The 22,902-nt window shown below is 50.6% G+C and overlaps 1 protein-coding gene across 1 annotated transcript; it reads left to right on the top strand.

The window, feature by feature from the left end:
• Positions 1 to 7,174: 7,174 nt before the first annotated feature.
• On the top strand, positions 7,175 to 18,971 carry LOC148004877 (uncharacterized). The gene is made up of 5 exons (XM_087559552.1): positions 7,175 to 7,339; positions 12,291 to 12,536; positions 13,107 to 13,518; positions 16,612 to 16,681; positions 18,554 to 18,971. The coding sequence occupies exons 3-5, from the start codon at positions 13,484 to 13,486 to the stop codon at positions 18,851 to 18,853; spliced, it is 405 nt and encodes a 134-aa protein (XP_087415678.1). The 5' UTR covers positions 7,175 to 7,339; positions 12,291 to 12,536; positions 13,107 to 13,483; the 3' UTR covers positions 18,854 to 18,971.
• Positions 18,972 to 22,902: the final 3,931 nt, after the last annotated feature.

Raw genomic sequence — 22,902 nt, 5'->3', positions numbered from 1 at the left:
GCCTTTCAAGTGTCTCAGTTTCCCCATGGGGCTGGAGAGAGGGCAACACAGTTAAGAGTGCTTCATGCTCTTCCAGAGGTTGGAAGTTGTGTTCCCAGAACACACACACACACACACACACACACACACACACACACACACACACACACAACTAAAGTGGAGTTATCAAACCAGACATCAGATATTACATTATCTCCCGTTCCCCGCTCTAACAACTAGGAGAGTTGCGGAACAGGTAAATGAGGTCACACCTTAGAAACCTTTAGTGAGCCCCCTCCCCCCACTTCAGAGAAGGCACAAAGCCAGCCATGTTCAAGGAGAGAGGACAGATCCTGGCCCCCGACACATGTACCCTCTGCTTTTTCTGTGAGGACAGACAGGAATCCTGGGACTGTGTATGGCGGGACATGTCCTTAAAGTAGTCTGGGAGTGAGGTTTTTGACCAAGGTTCCCTGAAGGAGACAGAACCCAGGTTAAATCTTAAACAGAGATACAGAGGACCTTGGAAGTTCACAGTGGACAAACTGTGGGCAAAGGCTTTGAGTTCTGAGGCAGTGATGGAGCAGAACAGTGCTGTCCCTGAGGGGTGAGGAACCATAAGGACAGGATGAAGGACACAAGCTCTTGGGTCTTTACTGCTCACTCACAGAATGCTGTGCTTCTGGGCTGGCACTCTATATCCTCAAGTTAGCCGACAGGGGAGCCGTCAGTTTTTCCAGCTGGACAGAAGATGAAACTGAGGCGCAAAGAATACCAGTCTCGTGCAGAGAAGACTCAGATGTGGTGCTTCCCCTGGGGCAGCCCAGGAACTCTGGGAACACTGTCCCAAAGACTCAGAGGCACAGAACCTCATGGACAAGGAAGCTGGAACACTGTGGAGAGAACTGGGCCAGGGCCTGGGTATTTAACTACGTCCATGTGTCTGTGCATGCGTAGGTGCAATTAAAAATGTCTCAGCTTTTATTGAGCATCTAATGCATACCATGCGTAATCACATTTAATCTCTGTGACAGCCCTATGGGGACAATCCTGTCATCATGTCCATTTTGCAAAAAGGTGAAGCGACTTGTCCAAGGGCTCCTCCTTTGGCAGGATGATCACATTTCCTGCTCTGTTGAGAGAGAGAGAGAGAGAGAGAGAGAGAGAGAGAGAGAGAGAGCACCAGGGGTCCCGTGTGATTAGCAATAACCCCTTTGCTTTCGCTCTCAAAGGAGTTCTGGTGCTGGAAAACAACTTATCCCTCCAGTCAGGGTTCCTGAAGCAGTGCCAGGCTAGCCCTGAGCACAGGGTAGACTTCTCTTTAAAATGGGTCTAGCTCCGGGGTAGGCATTTACCATACCTGAGGGTGTGTTGCAAGCCCAAAGACACGGCCCAGAAAGCTGTCTTTGTTTTGTTTGTTGAGACAGCATCTCACTCACTAAAGATGGAGCATCCTGGCAGCCTGGAACTCATTCTATAGACCAGGCTGGCCTCGAACTCACAGAGATCTGTCTGCTCCTGCCTCCAGGGTGCTGGGAGTAAAGGCCTGCACCACCGCAGCTGACTGAGAAGCTGTCTGGATGCAAGTGTTTTCTCCTCCACTCTTGCGCCCTCCTCTGTACCCTGGCTCAGTGGTTCAGAACTTCCCAACCTCTGGACCAGATTCCAGGTACTTCTTCCTCTCTCTTGGAGGCAGACATTCTTTTCCCATTGTACAGATGGGGAAACTGAGGGGTGGAGGGGTTTGCTTACATTTGTAGGTTGTCTCTAGGGAAGTCTATCTCCCATGTAGGCTGCATTCCCTGCTCCTGGTCCCACTCCTGATTGAAGGCTCTGGAAAATGGAAGGAAAAGAAGAGTCTTGGGAGCCAGGAGTCAGGGGTCAGCATCCCTGGCCCCCTTTTCTGGTGTCTTTCTCCTCTTCTGATTTCCTGAACTCCGCTGTCTGCCTCCAAGGCTGTGCCAGGAGTGCAGGGGTTAACTCCACCAGAGCCCTAATTACCACGCAGGATGCAGAACAAATGGCTCCCAGCTGGGGAAGGGAAGGGGAGCCTCCACTGAGGAGGGTTGCCTGGGATTCTCCTGGACTATAAGCACTGAGCCCTAGGGCTGTATACCATCAGGGCTCTGCTGCCCAGACTTTTGCCCTTACAGACTGGGGTGGGAATTTATGGGAAGAAAGTATGTCTGAGCAGGGAGCTCTTTAGGAAGGGGGGAAGACACAGGCTGAGATGGGGTCCTTCCCACTTGGAGCAACCTTTCGTAGAGAGCAGAGAACTTTGGGGTGACTGAGTGGGCTCGGCCATGTCTTCCTGGGCAGCATGCTTCCTTGAACTCCAGTGTCTGGCTGGATTGCTGTCCCGTGTATTTCTCTACACACTGGCCCAGGATTCCCAGGCCTCTGTGTCTTACATGTCCCGAGGTCCATCCACCCACAATTGCAAAGGCTGATTTATCCAACTGCCTAGCTACCTATCCTTCCCACATACCTCCTCACCCTCTGCCCACCCTTCTCTTGATCCACAACCTATACGTCCAGGCACTCCCCCAAACGCTTACTACTCCTCCACTGAGCCCTAGTCCCCCATCCACCCCACATCCACCCACCCACGGGTGCTTCTGCTCCTTAGGTGTCTATTCCCTCTTTCCCCCAGCATCCCTGACCACTGCCCCATCTGGCCACCCGGCTGTGCATAATCATCTTGTTCAGTTTCTCATTTTACTCTCCATTCGGTGATCTCCTTATACGGACCCATTCTTGGTTTTCTGCAGGGGACCGAACCTCTGAGCCTGTACACACGCACCTGCACAGGCTCACACACTCATACACACACACATATACACACACTCACACACATACATACTCATACATACATACACACACACTTTCACACACACATACATATATACATACACTCACACACACATATACACTCACACACATACACACACTCATACATACACACTCACTCACACACACTCATATACACACTCACACACACTCATACACACTCACGCACATGTATATACATGTATACACACTCATACACACATGTATACACACATATACACACTTTCACACACACATATACACTCATACACACATACACACAGATACATACACACTCACTCACATATACACACATACACATACACACACTCATATACAGACATACACACACACTCATATACACACACTCACGCACATGTATACACACACGTATACACACTCATACACAGACATACACATTTTCACACACACATACATACATACACTCAACACATACACACATATACACTCATACACACATACACATACACTCATACATACACTCACTCACATACACACACATACACATACAAACACTCATATACACACACACATACACATACAAACACTCATACACACATACTCATACATACACACTCACACACATGTATACACACAGTCATACACACACACACACACACACACAAGTACACGCGCATCATGCCCACTGTTGGCCCACTCTGAGGCCCTCTGGAAGCCATCTCTCAAGCTGACTGCTGTGGGCTGGCCTCCACAGGGATATCTCTTTGCCAGGGAGAGCTCAAGGAGATGCTTACTTTGTACCCTGGCATGTTTGGGAAATGGGCCTCACCACTTCATCCAGACCAACCTCCCGAAGGCAGGTATCTGATCAGGAACTGGACTCCCACAGGAGCTCATGGACACCCCAGGGGGAGGGGACAGCATTGGGGTCCCCAATACTTTTTGTGCTGTGAGATCTCCTTATACATAGGGAATATTGGCAGGGGGTCACTGGGGTGTCTGCACCCCATGCTCTCTCTAGACATATTTTTTAAAAGATTTATTTATTTACTACATATAAATAAGTACACTGTAGCTGTCTCCAGACACACCAGAGGAGGGCATCGGATCCCATTACAGATGGTTGTGAGCCACCATGTGGTTGCTGGGATTTGAACTCAGGACCTCCGGAAGAGTACTCAGCCTCCAGCCCATTTTTTTTTTTTTTTTTTTTTTTTTTTTATTAAAGACAAGGTCTCACTATGCAGCGTTAGCTAGCCTGGAACTCACTATGTAGCCTTGAACTCACAGGTTCTGGGATTAAACCCAGATATAATTTCTCTCGCTCTCTCTCCCTTCTTTATCATTGATTGATTGATTGATTGATTGTTGTTGTTATTGAGGATGTTTTGTTTTGTTTTGTTTGACAGGGTTTCTCTGTAGCTCTGGCTGTCCTAGAACCCATTTTGTAGACCAGGCTGGCCTCAAACTCACAGAAATCCACCTGCCTCTGCCTCCCAAGTGCTGGGCCTAAAGGCATGCACCACCACCGCCCCCACCTCTTATTTATTTATTTATTTATTTATTTATACACACACATTCATACACGGTCTATGGCAAACAGTGGATGTCACAGTTGTGGTTGTGGCCGGGGAAGGGGGCTGTTGTTGTCATTTACTTTTTCTAAGTGGTAGAATTCAACCATGTGTGCCAAGGGAAGAACTGGGAGCCGGCCACCCTGGGCTGAGACTTGTGGGGACAGAAGGGTGGGCAGCGACAGGAAACACGAGAGGTTAAAAGTCAAAGGAATCAGGAGGGGACTTCTTGGAGGAGGTGGTGGCATTTGAGCTGGGGGAGATGAAGCTGAGGAGAAAGTAGACAGGTGGTGTGTAGGCTTATCACGTGAATCTGCATCACATGACACAACCGGAAACTTCCACTACAGAGGGGAGCCTGGGCACACCTAAGGGTGCTTTATGGCCTGGCTAGGAGGTAGGCCTAAGCTACCTGCCTGCCTGGCCATGGAGGATGAGGTGGAGAGAGGTACTGAGGCATGTTGAGAAAGAAATATGGGGACCCTGTGTGACATGGCCAGGCTAAACATGTGTGACCGTAGGGTCACTAAGGCTCCTTCAGCAGCTGGTGATTTTCATCCCTTGCTGACCTCAAGGGTTGGAACTGTCTGGGAGCTAGGAGACCTGAAATTTCTGGAAGGAATCATTGACTCTCTTCTTTCTCTTCTTCCTGTCTCCTATCTAAGAGCCCCAAGAGTCAACCTGATGGGGGGGTCTTAAGGTTGACAGTAAACTGCTAGGGACACTGAGGTCAGAGGACAGGACTTGTCAGGGGTTACACAGCAATGAGAACCCTGGACTACCACATACGGGGTGTCTTTTTTTTTGTTGGGGTTTCCAGACAGGGTTTCCTCTTTGTCATAGCCCTGGCTGTCCTGGAGCTCACTGTGTAGACCAGGCTGGCCTGGAACTCAGAGAGATCTGCCTGCCTCTGCCTCCTGAGTGCTGGGATTTAAGGTGTGAGCCACCACTGAGCTGTGCCTTCTTGCCCCAAGGGGACAATAAAAACTGTCTCACAGTAAGGTCACAGGGAGCTGTCTTAATTCGAGGAATGCTTCCTGGAGGAGGAAGACACTCTGGATACAGTTGCAGGAGACTGAGTAAATTAGAAAAGGCTTAAAAGCCAGGCTCAGTACACCATGCATATGCGTATGTGGCCATAGCCATGAAAAGGGCTGAAACCTCAGAGCTGGGCCCGGTCCGAGGGCCTGGTGACCACAGAAGAGTGCCAGCCTATCTGTCCTTGCTACTTCTCAGGCCTGGGTGTGGAAGGAGTTCTTGAGAGGCCCTGGGTCAAGGCAGGAGCTAATCCCCAGGGTTTCCTGGCATGGGGCTGGAGGCTCACAGAACACAGCTCAGAGACAGCTGGCCAGCCGGAAACGCCTGTGGAATTCCAGGCTCTGGGAAAATGGGGGGATCTTGGATGAGTTTTCTCCTGAGGAGGATCCTTCTGAGCGGCTCAGCTCTGGTTCCTAGCTCCCTGGTCCACAGGGAAATGGGGGTGGGGAAAGACTCCCCCCTCCTCATTGCCACTCAGTCTCCGGGAGGAGACATTGGGCGGAGTGTGGGGGTGGGGAGCTGAGGAAGGATGTGGGGGGCTCCTCACCAGCCCCACCCTGAGGAGGACAGAGAGATGGATGGACACAGAGGGACATGGGGGCCTCTGAGGTGCCTACAGTTGCAGATGGTGGTGAGGACATCAGAAGGGGTCAGGCCCAGGTGACCCATTGTCCTCTGGGTGATGGGACTGATTTCTTCCAAGCTGGTCAGGCCCAGGATGGAAGGGTGGGGAGGGGTCCACATCCAGGAGACCTTTGTTCTTCCCTTGAGGGGGTGGGTGAGAGAGGAGGGGCTGGGGGACAGGAAACACGTTAAGAGTAGAACAAACAATAGCCTATTCTCCATGGTCCAGCCTGGCTGGAGAGATAGGCCCTTGGGCTGTGGGCCAGGCTTGGGCCCAAATCGTCACCGTCAGCCCCCACCCCCCCAGCCTGGCCCCCCAAGATGAGCAAGTGTGCAGGAGGATTCTTCTTCCTCACCCTCCTTGTGGGCTGTTGCCCAGTGGCACTCCTGGCACAGCCCCTGGTTCAGCTGGTGACACCCCTACTCCCCCCTACTCCCCCCCTCCCCAGGATTGCTGGCTCCTGGCTTCCTGCGGGGCTGGCTAGGCTGGTGATGGGAGGAAGATGGTCAGAGGCTGGACCCTGCTGCACGGAGCTGCCTGGCCGGCTGGCTGAATTCTTTCTCATCCTTACAGCCCATTGTCCAGGGAGGACACAGGGCCAAGGGGATGGAGCCGCTTCCTCCGCAGCACCACATAACTGGGCAGTGTGAGCATCGCCCTGGGAAATGGGCCTGCAGCCTCTCATGGCACACGAAAAGCTCCAAGCTTATCGCTCTCTCTACTCATCCTCTAGTGTCAGAAAGAGTCCCACCTGTGGTAACCACATCCTCCTGCAGCAGGACTCAATGAGAGCCTGTCTGATGGTCTGCTGTCACATATGTCCTTTGGATGGCAGGGAGCTCACTACTTACGTGGAGCAACTGTGCCAGGCAAGGTGCCTGCCACACACAAATGGCCCTGAAATCCTCCCTTTCAAGTGTTAGGAGGCCTGGCTCCAGCTAGTCCCAGATAGGACTCTCGGGCAAGCTTCTTTCCCCTCCCTTGCCTCAGTTTGTCTGTCTGTAAAATGGAGAGAATAATGCCCACCATCAAAGCAGCAACCTGGGAAAGCTGTTTTACAAACACAGGCTGGGGTGTGCATCATAGTAATCACAGCTCCCTGGCTTATAGTTCTGTCACAGACTCCATGTCACATCACAACAGACTCATTAAGCACCAGGTCAGGAGAAGGCAAGGGCACAAAGCCATTGCCTTTGAACTCAGGAACTCACACTCCCATCTGGCAGAGGGGGACGCGCACCTTCTATTGTTTTATTTGTAGAGAAGCCTTTGTAACATCATAAAGACTTTGAGGAGGATGAGTCTCTCACAGGTGAGGAAAACTGACCCAGAAGGGTTGCTATGACTTGCCTGATGTCTGCTGGGAATGGAGTTAGTTATCTGCAGGCCCTCGAGGGTTAACTGTGTTGGCTTGAGCCCAGAGCAAGAGGAGGGGAGTCTTGTGGGGAGGGAGGGTGGGAGCAAGCAGTTCTTCCTTCTGGGTCTCTCATGTGGCCCTGGTGGGCAGTGTGAGCTGCAGCCAACCTTGTGTTGACTCAGCGAGGTCTCCTGCCAAGGCTTGCTGGCCGGAGCCCCTGGGGGAGGCTCAGACCACATTCTTTGCCTGCCGAGTCTGGGGTGGGGGAAGTGACTGACTGGTACGTCCTGGTGGAGCCTGTGTGCTGGAGAGGAGCTGGGGTGAAGGGTGGGATGAGGCGGGAAATGCTTTTCAGGGACCCAACACTGGCTACACATGAGGCTACCACAGGATAAGTGGGTCGGCCTAGGCTGAGTGGATTCGTCAGGGTCTGGGCTGCTTGTGCACATGGCTGAGTTTGGCCATGAGAGTAGATCTGGGTAGGCCACCATCACTGTTCTGCCCCTCCTGCCTCAATTCCCCACTTATCAAATGAGCCTGTGGTAATACATCCTCTTTGCCTTCTCTCACTTCTGGGAGGATCAAAGGCAAGAGCTCCCTGGGTCAGAGTGAGCCCGCTGTGCAGATCAAGGGAACGCCACACACTGACCATCTGGCCATCAAGAGAAAGGACACAGGAGTAACCCAGAGAGTGTACACCAGTCTGTCTGAAGCCTTCTTAGGCGTCTCCTCAGGACAATCATAGCAATAGCTCTTCCTACCTCCTCAGCTTAGGCCCAGGCCACGCCCATGTCCTTCTGTCTCAGGGCCTTTGCACTGCCTGTCATTCATTCTTTCCACTTACAGGGCTCCTTGCCAACACCAGAAAGGCCATCAGCCATCAAAACCCTGTGAGACACTGGTGTTCCATGATCTCCCTGTGGCTGCCCCCACAGTCCACCAGACACCTCTCACTTATGCCTTGCTTTGTCCTTAGTGACTACACACTCTCCCTCCAGCCCCGTGGGGGAAGGGCCTGTGAAGATCTTGTTCCTGTAGCCTCTGTGAGTAACTACAGCCTTCCAAGATGCCTTTTACTCTCTGCTGCTAAAAGAGAGGGTGACCGAAGTCCTACAGAAGTTCTGTGACTTCTCCAAGGCCAAACAGCTGGGAAAAGATGGAGCTAGGACTGGGCTGGGCATCTTGGATCCCAGTCAGACTCTCCATTCAGAACTGTACCACCTCCACCGCCGCCACTGCCACCACCACCACCACCACCACCACCACCACCACCACCACCACCACCACCACCACCACGCCATCTCCTCTGTAGTCCCCTCAGCTCCCTGGAAAAGAGGGTATGCGTCACTGTCACTGCTGTCTTCCCCAAAGGACTGACATGTGCCTCCTTTCTTCTCTCAGTAGATGCTGGGTCCCTCTTTGTTGGTTTGAATACGGGGGAGACAGTGACTCATTTTGCAGCACAGTGTGCCACCAGATTCCATGCACAGCCCAGTTGCCACCCTGGTGGGCCCCAGTTCCTCCACTAAGGACAAGAGCTAGTGCCTCAGGCCTGAAGTCTGGGCATTCCAGGGCTTCCTCAGCAGCTCAGCAGGCGGCTGGCCTTGAAGCCCTCCCAGAATTGCCCAGCAGCTGCAGGGTGGCCGGATGCCCCGCCCGGCGCCTCTGGGCCCAAGCCCAGGCCACAGGCTCGCTGTGGCTGGCATTTCTCCTTAGGCTCGGGACCGAACGCCACAGGGACTTTAAAAATAAAGGGCCTTGAGACAGTGGCCTGGCTCAGGCAGTCAGAGCTGGGGCGGGGCCAGATGGGGACAATGGGGGGATGCTGAGCCTTGGGGCTGGCCACCAGGGCTGCCAGGCCAGGGTGGCCCAGAGTCCACCTCTTCAGTGGCACTGCTCTTTTATGCGGAAAAGTGGGGGGCAGGCTTTGGGCTCCTTACCAAGCTCTACTGAATACCTACTATGTGCAGGCCTGCTCTGGATCTTCCAGGGTCTGGCTCTCCTCAGCTGTCATCCTCCCCCCCCTTCCCCTGCACCCCCCCCCCCTCGACCATTTCAATCTTTCACTCTCCTCCAGGCCAGCTAACAGGAAACACAGCCGGAGAGGTCAAGAGTCCTGGGCCTTCAGAGCCCAGAGTCCATACAACATGGAGCTGTCTGTGAGGGAGGGGGTGGGATTGAGGCTTCCTGTTTACAAGAATCCCTAGAACCTTCAGGGGTGGTGTTTAAGACAGGCCTGGAGGCAGCCCCTCTGCTCTGGCTGCCAGGGAGGGGCCTCCCGCACTTCACCCAGCCCGCCTCAGACTGGACCCCTGTATAGTACGGGAAGCTAGGACCCTTTGGAGTGGTGTCAGACTGGAAGGACTGAGGGGGACTGCATGTGGGGTAATATCTGGGGCCCCAGACCAGTAGGTAGGGCTCTCCCAAGTACTCTCTCTCACAGTTCTGAGAAGAAGGATAGACACTTTCCGCCTTCAGAGGCCACAGATTCAGCTGAGGCCCAAAAATTGGGGACCTGGACCCCTTATTCCAAGGGTGACTTGAAGGTCAGCTCCTGGCTAGCTCAGACTGCCTCGCCTTCTTTGACTGGTCTCAAAGCCTTCCATACCCAACCTCAGGAGGATGAGCTGTTTATGGCCCAGGACCTGCTGGGAGAAGCAGCCAGATACACTTCATACTAAAGCCCAGGACCCAGGGGTAACAGACAGCAGGGTACAGAAGAGAACAGTCCATCCACCTCTCCTGCAGGTCGTCCCAGCCAGCTCTCCCTGTGGTTACCCAACAGGTATTGATCTAGGACCAGAGGGGTCATGACCTGGTGACAGAATAGAGCAGCTGTGACAGAAGATTTGCCGTCACTATCCCTCACCTAACTGGAAAAAGTCAGTCCTCCCACTCCCCAACCCCAACCCCCTTCATTTATTTCAGTTCCTCTCCACAGTTCTCTGGAGTACCCAGAGACCAGCCCTCAGGGCATACCATTTAGACCTTTGAGGCAGCTCTGTGGGAAGGAGCTGGTTCAGCAAGGAGCAAAAGACAATCAGAGGGCTTCTCTCTCACAAGAGGCAGCAGCTTCTCCCCACACATTCCTGAAATGTAGCCATAGCCTGGCGAGAGGGACTGACGATGTTCCTAAAGAAATTTGGCAGTGTCATGGGATTGTCAGACAGGCACAGGAGAAGGAAAAAGGTGTGTTTGTCGGATAGTGCAGGGGTTGAAGTCCTCTGTGTTGGGCTTCCTGTGCTGTAGAATGCCCTCTTTGGCCCCTCAGGAATGCAGTGTGGAGCCTGATAAAGGAAAGGTCAGGGGTTTGGTGGTGGTGGTTGTTCTGTGGCAACAGAGGGGCCTTTAACCTGGGACTTGCCCTGAGAGGAACTGCGGCCTCGCTATGGCCAAGAGCTTGGTCCGCGTGCTGGGACTGTTCGTAAAAGCCGTGCTGTGGCTAAAGGGATTTCTGGCTCTGCCCACATGTCATCCAGCTGTGTGACTGTGGCCAAATCATTGGCCGTCCTGGCTTTAGTCTTTCCCCCAGTAGGATGGAGCTGGAAGTAATTGCGTCCAAGGCCAATTAACCGTTTGGCTAGGCTCGCCTGGGGCTTGCACTGTGGCCGTATTCGTTCTGGTTTATGAGCAGTATTAAGGAAGGAAAAGTTGAGGGGCTGGGGATTTAGCTCAGTGGTAGAGCGCTTACCTAGGAAGCGCAAGGCCCTGGGTTCGGTCCCCAGCTCCGAAAAAAAGAACCAAAAAAAAAAAAAAAAAAAAAAAAAAAAAAAAAAAAAAGGAAGGAAAAGTTGGTTCTGGTCCAGAGACTGCCAACAGGTGGGTGGGCGGTGACTAACCAGGAGAAGCCTGCAGCAGAGACCTGACGCTCAGTGGAGGGTTCCCAGGCCTGCTGGGACAAGGAATCTCCAGAAACACTCCCAAGACCCCTTCCCAGACCTCTGATGGACAGGCTGGGGACAGGCAGAGGCCATAAGATAGCTCTGTCTAACAGGCTTCGAACACACTCCTCTGATGACAGCCAAGACCTCTTCTGATGTGTCTCCTTGTGAAATTATTCTTTTAAGTATTTTATCTGTTTGTTTATTTATGTATGTATTTATTGTGTATGTGCACTTTCACACACTTGAGCCCGTAAGCACAGAGGCCAGCACCGAGTGCCTTCCTTGTCACCCCCCCCCCCCCCATAAGGCCCCTCTGTGTAGACTAGGCTGGCCTTGAACTCTCTGAGATCCACCTGTCTCAGTTTCCCGAGTGTTTGAATTGAAGGCAGACGACACATCTACCTTATGTTTTGAGACAGGGTCTCTCAGTGAACCCAGAGCTCACTGGTTAGAGTAGCTGACCAGCGGCGGGCACCAGGAATCCTGGTGCCTTCATCTCCCCAGCTCTGTGATTATAGGAACCTGTGTTGTAAGACGGGCGGCGGCCGTGATAGCCTTTAGTCCCAGCACTCAGTAGTGGAGGCAGGTGGATCTCTGAGTTTAAGGGCTCCCTGACTATAGAAGAAATTTAAGGAAAGTCAATGATACACAGAGAAACCCTGCCCCCCAAAACAAAACAGGGATAGAGAGATGTTAAGAGAACTGGCTGCTCTTCCAGAGGTCCTGAGTTCAATTCCCAGCAACCACATGGTGGCTCACAACCATCTGTAATGAGATCTGGTGCCCTCTTCTGGTGTGTCTGAAGACAGCTACAGTATACTCATATGCATTAAAAAAATACCCCCTAGCCCAAAGACACCCTAATATACCTGTCTCTCTCCCTCAGCCCCCCTTCTCCATCTCTACCACCTGGTTACTACATTAAAAAAATAGCCAATTTAAAAAAAATGAAAGAGAAAAAGGGAAAGAAAGGAAGAAAGAAAAAGAGGAACCTGTGTCACAATGCCTGGTTTTTGACACAGGTGATGGAGATCTCTGGACCTCATGTTCTTCCAGCAAGCCCTTTACCCCCTGAACCGTCTCTCTAGCCTGGCAAATGCCCTCTTTATAAAGCAGCCTTTTATCCAAAAGTTCTGGAAGCCTTGCTCTTGGGCATCCTGCCCCTCGACAAGCCCATCACGATATGGAGACTCATTCCCTCCCATTTACTGTGAGGAAAGCTGAGGTCCACAGAAGCTATGAAATGTGTGGAACTAACGCCATGAACTGTGAGTACCTTGCTTGGGGTTTGTGCCTGAATGTGGGACCTTGGTTTGAGGTTTCCCCAACCCACTGCTGTTAACTCCTTTGCCCATTACACCCTTGGAACCCAGAGATGGCTGTTTCTGGCTACATAAGACACAGGCAGGTGGCTTGTGAACCACTTGGGCTGTAGGCTCCTTGAAGACAAGTGGGTTTTGACATGGGGTAGGAGAAGTGGGGCCATGAGAAACTGGGCAGACTCTGCCATACCCAGGGTGAGCACCAGTCTATATGGTGTCAGCGAGACTTGCTTTGCTGGTGACAACCCTGAGGATGGCAGAGGAAAGCCAGCAACCAGCCAGCATCCTGCTCGCCCCACCTGACACCCAGCGTGCCCTGGCTAGTGGCTGTTGTGATTCACCACCTCTGAGCCCCAGTTTCGAGTGTAATCAGGAAACAGCTTCAGGAGAGCCTAGGGCGCTTTCTGCTGAGCCCTACACCCTCCCAGAAGCTCAGGGAGAGGCTAAGGAGGGAAGCTGAGGAGGTGGCCAGGGGGCTGGTTCCAAGAATTTGCATAATTTGTTCTTTTCTTTTAGGAGGGTGAGAAATCCCCGGGATTCCATTTCCCTGGAGACTAGCCCTTCCCTTATCCATCTACCATTCGCTGTGCCACAGCCCTAGACTAGCGGGGCTTTCCAGAAGCTTCCTGGGAGAAAGACTGCTGCTTCTCTTGCTGGGGTCATTATGAGATCTCAAAAGCGTGGTCAGCCTTGTGAAGCGTCAGCAGCACGAGATGGCCAGCGCCATCTTCAGCATAGACCGACAGACAGTACTGAGTATGTTAAAAGCGTTTGCTGTACAATCATGAGGGCCTGAGTTCTGGTCCCCAGAACCCGTGAGAAAAGCCAAGCCAAGCAGAGAATCTGTAACGCCAATGTGAGGAGGCAGTCGATGGTGAATCCTGGGAGGCTCGATGGCCAGACAGTCTGGCCAGTTGGTGAGCTACAGGTTTGTTTGGTTGGTTTTTTTTTTTTTTTTTTTTTTTTTTTTTGTTCTTTTTTTCGGAGCTGGGGACCGAACCCAGGGCCTTGCACTTCCTAGGTAAGCGCTCTACCACTGAGCTAAATCCCCAGCCCGAGCTACAGGTTCAATGAGAGACCCTGCTCCAAAAAGTAAGGGCTGATGAGCTGGCTCAGTGGATAAAAGCTGTCCCTGGATTTCTAGGTGTGTGCTGTGGCACCCACTTACACACCTGCTCATTCTTATACACACACACACACACACACACACACACACACACACACACACACACGGGGGGAGAGAGAGAGAGCGAGAGAGAGAGAGGGAGAGAGAGAGAGAGAGAGGGAGAGAGAGAGGGAGAGAGAGAGAAAGAGAGAGAGAGAGAAATAGTTTTTTAAAGAATAAGGTGGGCCTGGAGAGATGGCTCAGCGGTTAAGAGCACTGACTGCTCTTCTAGAGGTCTTGAGTTCAAATCCCAGCAACCACATGATGGCTCACAACCATCTGTAGTGGGATCTGATGCCCTCTTCTGGTGTGTCTGAAGACAGCTACAGTGTATTTATATATAATAAATACATCTTTTTTTAATAAAAAAGAATAAAGTGGAGATTGATAGGGAAGACATTAGTGTCCACCAATGGCCTCCACCCGTGCACACATGGACACCAGTGCACAGCACACAAACACAAAGATGGCGACATCTGAGCTAGGATAGTAGTCCTAGAGTGGACTGGCCAGGGACGGGACTGCTGGGAGCACACAGGGCTGAGCTGACACGGGGAATGAGTGAGTGAGTGAGTTCCGTGTGTAGGGGAGATGGAGGAGGGCAGGTTTATGGAGAGCCAATAACTCAGATCAGGGTAAATTGTTTAGTAGGGGACGTTTAAGGAAGGCCTCAAAGGCCGGGCAGGAGCTGTGCAGAAGAGGCCCAGTGAGGAAAGGCAGGCTACCTTGAACAGAGGAGCGAAAGCCTTAGTGGGAAGTGTGGATGGTGAGTGTTATGTTAGGGGGGTGGATAATTGTGGGATCAAGTGTCGGGGTCTCGGCCATCTTCCCACAGATAATTGGGGGACAGGTTGGCAGGTAGGCTGAGAGGCTGGGGGAGATTTTCAACACATACTAGTTTCCTGCAGCTACTGTAACAAAAGAGCAGGAAGCTGGTAGCTGAGTGCAACAGAAGGGGTGCCTTCTGGAGACTGAGATTAAGGTCTGTGAGGGCCCTAAAGGCTTCAAGATGATTAATTCTTCCAGTCTCCACTGGCTCCAGGCTGCTTCCTTGTGACCTTCCCCGAGTCTTCTCTTAGTCTAAGAACACTTGATCTATCCAGGTGCTAAAGTCATGTTAACAGGTTCCAGGTCGAGGGTTGGGGAGCAGCAATGTCACAAACTGCTACTCTCCTCTGTCCCCTCCTCCTCGGGTTGAGGCCCGCCCTGATCCCTCTAGTCTAGTTTTCTGATCATGACTTGGGTGGCCCTGTAGCACGTGGCCACTCCCAGGGCAGAGAAGTGTTAAATTAATTAACTAGCCCTTTCATCCTCTGCCTGGAAGCCGGAACCTCGAAGCAGCAGCCTATGGGCTGCGGGCGCCACCGTGTGTCTGTCTGGAGTATTGCAGAAGGCGGCTCTCAGTCTTTGGTCTTTGCACCTAATTCTGCACGTGCATATACACACATGTGAGTGTGTATTTATATAGATTTTGTGGGTAACCCCTACGAGCCACCCGTCATGCCGCCTTACAGCAACTCATCCAATAAGGATCCTGATCGTCTTGGATCCTTAGTCTGGTTAGTCTTAGTCTGTTAGTCTGGTTTTAGTCTCTGTGGATGTGAGCCATGCTCTAGTTCTGGTTGGTGTCTTGCTTTTGGCATCCAGAAGGGTTCATCCACAGAGCTGCATAGGTGTGCATTGACTGGCCTGGCTGAATTTGCTCACTGTGTAAACCCCCCCATTAGGTTCGCTCTTAGTGGGTATTTGAGTGGCGGTGAGGTGCTGTGCCCTTTGGGGAAACGCATGCGCACACTTTTGCTGCCGGTCTGCTGAGAAGTTGGCAAGTTGGCTCTGTGCTAGCCGCGGTTTTCTCGGGGGAACTGCTTAGGTTTACAGTCTCACCAACAGTGTCCCACACTCTTGGCAACTCTTGGTAGTTTCTGCCTTTTTATCTCTTTTCTTTCTTTCTTTCTTTCTTTCTTTCTTTCTTTCTTTCTTTCTTTCTTTCTCTTTCTCTCTTTCTCTCTTTCCCTTGTTTTGAGAACAGAATGATTATTGCACTGTGGGTAATTCACACTCCTGAGATGGAAGCTTACTGTCCAGGTAGATAGAGATTAGTTTTTGCTCAGGGTTATGTAAGAGTGTGTGTGTGTGTGTGTGTGTGTGTGTGCATGCACACCCAATGTACATGTTCATGTGTAGCTGCATGTGTATGCATGCATGTGGAGGCCAGGGGACAACTTCAGGCTTCATTTTTTAGACACCATTTAACCTTCGTTTGAAAATGGGTCTCCTGCTGTTCTGAAACTTCTACAAGTAGACTGTTAGTTGGCCATGGGGCACCAGGCCTATCTGCATCTTTCTGCCTTCCCTCGGACTACAGCTGGGATTGCAAACACACACTGCCATGCCCTGCTTTTGTTTTTTGTTGTTTTTTAAATGTGAGTTCTGTGGATTTCTTTGGAATTGTCCTTATGCTTGCAAAACAAGTGCCTTACTGACTAAGCTGTCTCTCTCTTCATTTTTTCTTTCTTTTTTTCTTTCTTTCTTTCTTTCTTTCCTTTTCCTCTTCCTCCTCCTCTTCCTCCTCTCTTCCTCCTCCTCTTCCTCCTCTTCCTCCTCCTCTTCTTCTTCCTCCTCCTCCTCCTTTTTTTTTGTTGTTGTTGTCTTTGAGACAGAGTTCATGTAGCCCAGGCTGGCTTTGAGCTCTCTGTGTAGCTGAGGATCACTTTGAACTTTTGGTCCTCCTGCCTCCACCCAGGTACTGGGAATTTAAGGGTTTGCAACTGTTGTGCTTGTTCAAACTGTTCGTGAACCCCAAAAGACCCCAAGGAGCTGATTCTGATGCAACCCATTTGGGTCTTTGAATTCAAGGTTCAGCTTGGGCTTACTGCAGATCCTGTTGCAACAGAATGGGAGGGTGAAGTCCCGAGCCCAGTTTCAGGTAAGCATTTATAAAGGCAAGCAAACAAGGGGATTTCTAGCCTGGTACACATCTGATGGGGGGGGGGTACTATGGAATTTTGTTGCCCTTTAAAATAATTGGCTGATGCTGGGAGCCAAGCCATAATCTTAACTTCTGCTTTCCTCCTGATCGGTGGTTGTTAGGGAGTGACTTGAAGGAACAGGCTTGTTACAGAGTGACCTGGAAACTAGTGCTAGGTGTAAGCTTGTTGGTTAACTCAAGTTCGACCTTAAACCAGATTCTCTAAGATGGCCCCTGAACCCAACACGGAGTTGGTCTGGTCTCTCAAAACCAAACCTGGTTTATTCTGTTCGGGAGCTTGAATACATGCTAGGTAAGAACTCTACCAACGGAGCCACATCTCTCATCTTGCTTTTGCTTTTAGTTTTTTTGAGACAGGATTTCCTTGTGTAGCCCTAGCTGTCCTGGAACTTGCTCTATAGACCAGGCTGGCCTGGAACTCAGAGATTGGCCTGCCTCTGCCTCCCGAGTGCTGTGATCACCCTGTGGACAGGCTTGTTCGGTTTTGGTTTTGGTTTTATGCTCTCAAGATCAACCCTGAATTTGCTTTTGCCAGGCATCCCGGCACAGCCATGAGAAGGATAACGGTTCCTGAAATTCATAACAATGGGAGAAATAAAGTCTGCCCCTTCTCTCCAGGTCTCAATGACAAACTGAGGCACACTTTGGGGGAACCAATGACTTTATTGGGCTTCCTTACAAAGTGTGTACTTACAAGGGTGTGGGTGATCCTCCCCAGAAGAGCCTGGAAAACCATTACCCATCAGGGTGAGTGCTAGCCACCCATAGCAGCATAGATGGAGCCCTGTGCTGGATAGTTTGATGTCACCTTGACAGGAGCTGGAGTCATTTTGGAAGAAGGAACTTCAGTTGAGAAAATGCCCTACTAGATCGGCCTGTGGGCGAGCCTGTGGTGCATTTTCTTGATTGATGATTGGTATGTGAGAACCTAGCTCATGTCCGTTGGTCCCACAATTGGACCGGTGGTCCTGGGTGGTATAAGAAAGAAAGCTTAGTGTAAGGGTGATGTCCAGCTCAGGATACCCCAAGACCAAGTTCTCAGCAGAAATGAGATTTATTTGACCCAGAGGGACAAAGGACAGGGGATAAGAGACAAAGGCAGGAGACAGAGGACGAGGGAGAAGAGAAAGGGAACAAGGGAGAAAGGTAGGGGTGTTTCCTCTGGAGTGGGACAGAGGACTGACTGTCTCTAGATGGGCTAATGGTGGTTTATAAAGAAAAAAGGACCCTGTGTTAGTGTGAGGAGCTTCATTTTAGTTGGCTATGTTAATTAGGTGAGCCAGAGGGGGCTTTTGATTGCTGGACTTCAATACTTTGATAGCTGGAACTTGGTGGTCAGCCTCAGGAGGAGGAAGTGGCCAAATAAAGGAATAGATCTTGGTGCCTAGCTTAGGCAGAGGGAATGGAGGAGAAGCCAGGGGCCTGCCAGAGCCATGTCTGCCATGCCTGGGGTTGACTAGAGCCCCTTCACTGAGCAAGCCTTGAGCAGTGAGACTATAAACAGCACTCCTCCCAGGCCTCTGCACCAGCCTCTGCCTCCAGGTTCCTTCCCTATTTGAGTTTCTGCCTGATTTCTACCCTGAGGTGTGGATCTGTGAGCTGAAATAAACCCTTTCCTGCCCTAGTTGCTTTTGGACTTGGTGTTTTATTACAGGAATAGGAAGTCTAATTAAGACAAGCTCGGGGCTGGAGGGTTCAGTGGTTAAGAGCACTGACTGCTCTTCCAGAGGTCCTGAGTTCAATTCCCAGCAACCACATGGTGGCTCACAACCATCTGTAATGAAAAGCTCCCTGCTCTTTCTCTTCCAGTCTCAGGCTGCGGGAGCTGTGGGTTACCGTGCAGACATGGCCAAGTCCAAGAACCACACACGACCAGTCCTGCAAATGGCACAGAAATGGCATCAAGAAACCCCGGTCACAAGATATGAATCTCTTAAGGGGGTTGACCTCAAGTTCCTGAGGAACATTGGCTTTGCCAAGAAGCACAACAAGAAAGGCCTGAAGGAGATGCAGGCCAACAATGCCAAGGCAGTGAGTGCACCGCACAGAGGCCATCAAGGCCCTTGTGAAGCCTCAGGCCATCAAGCCCAAGATGCCAAAGGGCTCTAGCCACAAACCCAGCCTTCTGGCTTTCATCGCTCACCCCAAGCTTGGGAAGAAGATTCGAAGCTACATGGCCAAGGGTCGTAGGCTCTGCCAACCAAAGCCCAAGGTTCAAACCAAGGCAGAGGCCAAAGCTCCAGCTAAGGCCCAGGCTTCAGCTCCAGCCCAGGCTCCCAAGGGTGCTCAGGCCCCTATGAAGGCCCCATAGAAAAAGCTCCTGTCAGTGTGAAGACAGGTGGACCCCTGTGACACACACCTACACACTATTTGCAGATGACCGGTGTCCTATGCTGTTTTTACAAATAAACTTAAGACAAGCAAAAAAAAAAAAAAAAAGACAAGCTCCCCTTCCCGTATATACTCAAGCCCTTCCCAGGCCACGTGCAGCTAAGACAGAGTAGCTACAATACAGAGTAGCTGGCTACTTAGGTGAGAGTCGTGTGGCTTCTACCCTTCCATGGGGGACATAAGCAGTCAACGAGACCAGCTGGGTTAACCCTTTTGCAACGGGCAAAGCTGAATTCCCCAAGATGGCAGTTGCTGGGTTTGGACAATAGTCACTCAACAGCAAAGATGAGTGTTTTGTCCTGGGTGCGAAATCATTACCTTGTCCATGGTCAGGAGTCCTCTTGCTTTGAATTCTAAGGTTTGATTGTTTCAAGCATTCAGAATTAGATCTGGAGTTTCTGTTCCTGATCTGAGTTAGCAAACCTGCCACCCCCACCTGCCGAGGCACATAGCCTCAGTTCCCTGGAACCTGCGAATATCTCCTTCCCTGCAAAGGCTTTGCAGCCATGATCAGGTTTAGGATCTTGAGATGATCCTGGATTAGCCGCATGGGCTCAAATTCAATCCCACTCATAAGAGAGATACGGGAAATCACACACACACACACACACACACACACACACACACACACACACACACAGAGTCAGCTCACACTCACATACATACATACGCACACTCACATTTACATGACAACAGATAGAAAGGAACCTGGGTCAATGTTTGTAATCCCAGTGCCTTGGATATGGAGGCAGGGGCATTGCTGCAAGTTCAAGGCCAGCCTGGGCTACATTATGAGTAACTTGTACTACACAGAAGGCTTTTGTTTCCTCCCCTCCTTCTCGCTCTCTTTCGTTTATTTTGAGACAGGATCCGGAACTCTGATCCTCCTGCCTCCGCATCCCTGGTGCTAGGATTTACAGCGTGCACTGCCACACCTGGCTCAACACTCTTGTCGTTAGAGGGTTTGAAAATGTCAGCCTGTAAAGACAGGGCTGCCTTCCTCTTGAACCAGCGGGGTCAGTCACTGCCTGAGCTGACTGAGCCGGCCTGGGGTTCCAGGAGCCTGAAGAGGGAACTTGGCCCTGCAGACGCCTTGATTTGGGCCTAAATACAGATTTTGGTCCCCAAACGGCGAGGAGAGAGAATTCTATTGTTTTGAAGCCACCAACTTTGTGTATTTCAAAAGAAACATTACATTTACACCTACTTATTTGTGTGAGTGTATTCATATTTACTTGGGATGGGATCTCACTCTGAAGCCCTGGCTGGCCTGGAGCTGTTGTATGTGGACCACGAAGCACCCATGTATAGAGGTTGGAACCTGGAATCAGTTCTCTTTTCCACTGTTCAGGTGTGTGTCAGCTTTGGGGTGCTATTTTTTAATTCAGCCCCAGTAAGATAATGGAGTCAACACACTCTTTGGTAATTACCCAACTGACCCCACCCTAGGTGCGGAGAACACCTTTCTGAGCCATGGCTGGCGGCATTTGTGGTGAGTCAAGTGGCTGAGGTGTCTGTTCCCATAATCTGGCAGTGCAGACCCCACATCATATTCTGGTGGCCAGCACAGTTCTTGCTTCTGGGGTCAGGGGCTCCCAGCTTCTGTTCTTTGTGATCCTATTTTATACAAATGGTTTTTCTCTTGCATTTCCATGGAAACTTTAAAATCAACTTCGATCTCATTTAATTTCCTAATGGTAATGTTTGGCTTTTTGTTGTTTTTTTGAGATAGGGTTTATGTGGTGGCTTAACTATGCTTGGCCCAAAAAGTAGGCTATCAGGAGGTGTGGCCTTATTGGAGTAGATGTGGCCTTGTTGAAGTAGGTTTGGCCTTGTTAGAGTTGGAGTAGGTGTGGCCTTATTGGAGGAAGTGTATCACTGTGGGGGTTGGGCTTTGAGACCCTCCTTCGGGCCACATGGGAGCAAGTCGTCTTCTAGTTGCCTTCAGATTAAAATTGAGAACTCAGCTCCTCCAGGGCCATGCCTGCCTGGACAATGCCAAGCTTCCCATCATGATGATAATGGACTGAACCTCTGAAACTATAAGCCAGCCCCAATCAAATGTTCTGTCTTATAAGGATTGCCTTGGGGGCTGGAGAGATGGCTCAATTTGTAAGAGCACTGACTGCTCTTCCAGAGGTCCTGAGTTCAACTCCCAGCAACCACATGGTGGCTCGCAACCATCTGTAATGGGATCCGATGCCCTCTTCTGGTGTGTCTGAAGACAGAGCATTCAAGTACACAAAAACTTAAATAAATATTTTTTTAAAAAAGATTTTATTTATTTACTTTATGTATATAAGTACACTGTAGCTGTCTTCAGACACACCAGAAGAGGGCATCAGATCTCATTACAGATGGTTGTGAGCCACCATGTGGTTGCTGGGATTTGAACTCAGGACCTCTGGAAGAGCAGTCAGTGCTCTTAACCACTGAGCCATCTCTCCAGCCCCTAAATAAATCTTTAATAAAAGAAAACAAAACAATAAGAATGAAATTGATTAAGGATTAGGAAGTAGAGAGAGGGGTAGCAGCCAACACATGCCAGCTTGAGCAGGTGGCATTTGGGAAAAGAAGCAAATATTCAGAAACCGAACATTGGCAATGAATGTAAATATGTGAGAATCCACAGAAATGTCCAGTTTGTTTTTATAAACTCATTTATAAGGGTTTCATGTTATTTAGACTGGTCTTACAGTCGGTTGGGAGCCTCCATGTGGTTGCTGGGAATTGAACTCAAGACCTCTGGAAAAGCAGTCAGCGCTCTTAACTACTGAGCTTTCTTTCTAGCCCCTTGTTTTATTTTTCAAGACAGGGTTTCTCTGTGCAGCCCTAGCTGTCCCAGAACTAGCTCTGTAGACCAGGCTGCTCTCAAAATCAGAGATTTACCTATCTCTGCCTACCGAGTGCTGGGATTCAAGGCATTCACTGCCTGCTCTTTGATAATTTCTATATGCACGGCCCTTGCCTAGTCTAGAACCTTCATATAAATGGAATCATACCCTGTCTGTTCTTTTGTCTTCTCTCACTTAAAAAAAAAAAAGATTTATTTGTTATACGTAAGTACTCCGTCGCTGTCTTCAGACACACCAGAAGAGGACATCAGATCTCATTACGGTTATGAGCCACTATGTGGTTGCTGGGTTTTGAACTCAGGACCTCTGGAAGAACAGTCAGTGCCCTTAACCACTGAGCCCCCTCTCCAGCCCGGCTACTCTCACTTTTGCAGGGTTTGCAAAGTTAGTTCACGATTTCCACGATCTTGGACTTCCGATCCTCCAGTTTCTACCTCCTCAGTGCTGAGGTCACAGGCGTGCACCACAATGACCATATAACCACCTTAGTTTTGCAGTACTTAGGGATCAAACTCAAGGCTTCGTGTAGAGCGGGCAAGTACTCCACCAACGAGCTACCACCCCAGCTCCTCCTTTTTTTTATGGCTGAATAATGCTGACCTGCTCATCAGTTAGAGACCTTGGGACGTTCACACCTAGGGCTGAATGGCTGAGCCTCCTGGATGTGCTTCCCTCCCGGTTGCTGAGATAAAACACTGGCTAAAAGTACCCCGGGGAGGAAAGGCTTATCTAGCATACACTTTCACATCTCAGCCATCAAACAAGGGAAGTCAAGGCGGAGCGCAAAGTGGGAACCTGGAGGCAGGAACTGAAGCAGAGGCTGTGGAGGAACCTGCTTACTTTCTCATACAGCCCAGGCCCACCTGCCCAGGATGGCACCAGCCGCATCGGGCTGGGCTCTCCCTATCAGTT

This window comes from Rattus norvegicus, chromosome 7 (genome assembly GCF_021556685.1).
Source record: "Rattus norvegicus strain SHRSP/BbbUtx chromosome 7, alternate assembly SHRSP_T2T, whole genome shotgun sequence".
NCBI classification, from domain to species: domain Eukaryota; kingdom Metazoa; phylum Chordata; class Mammalia; order Rodentia; family Muridae; genus Rattus; species Rattus norvegicus.
This window is presented reverse-complemented; position numbering and strand designations above follow the sequence as displayed.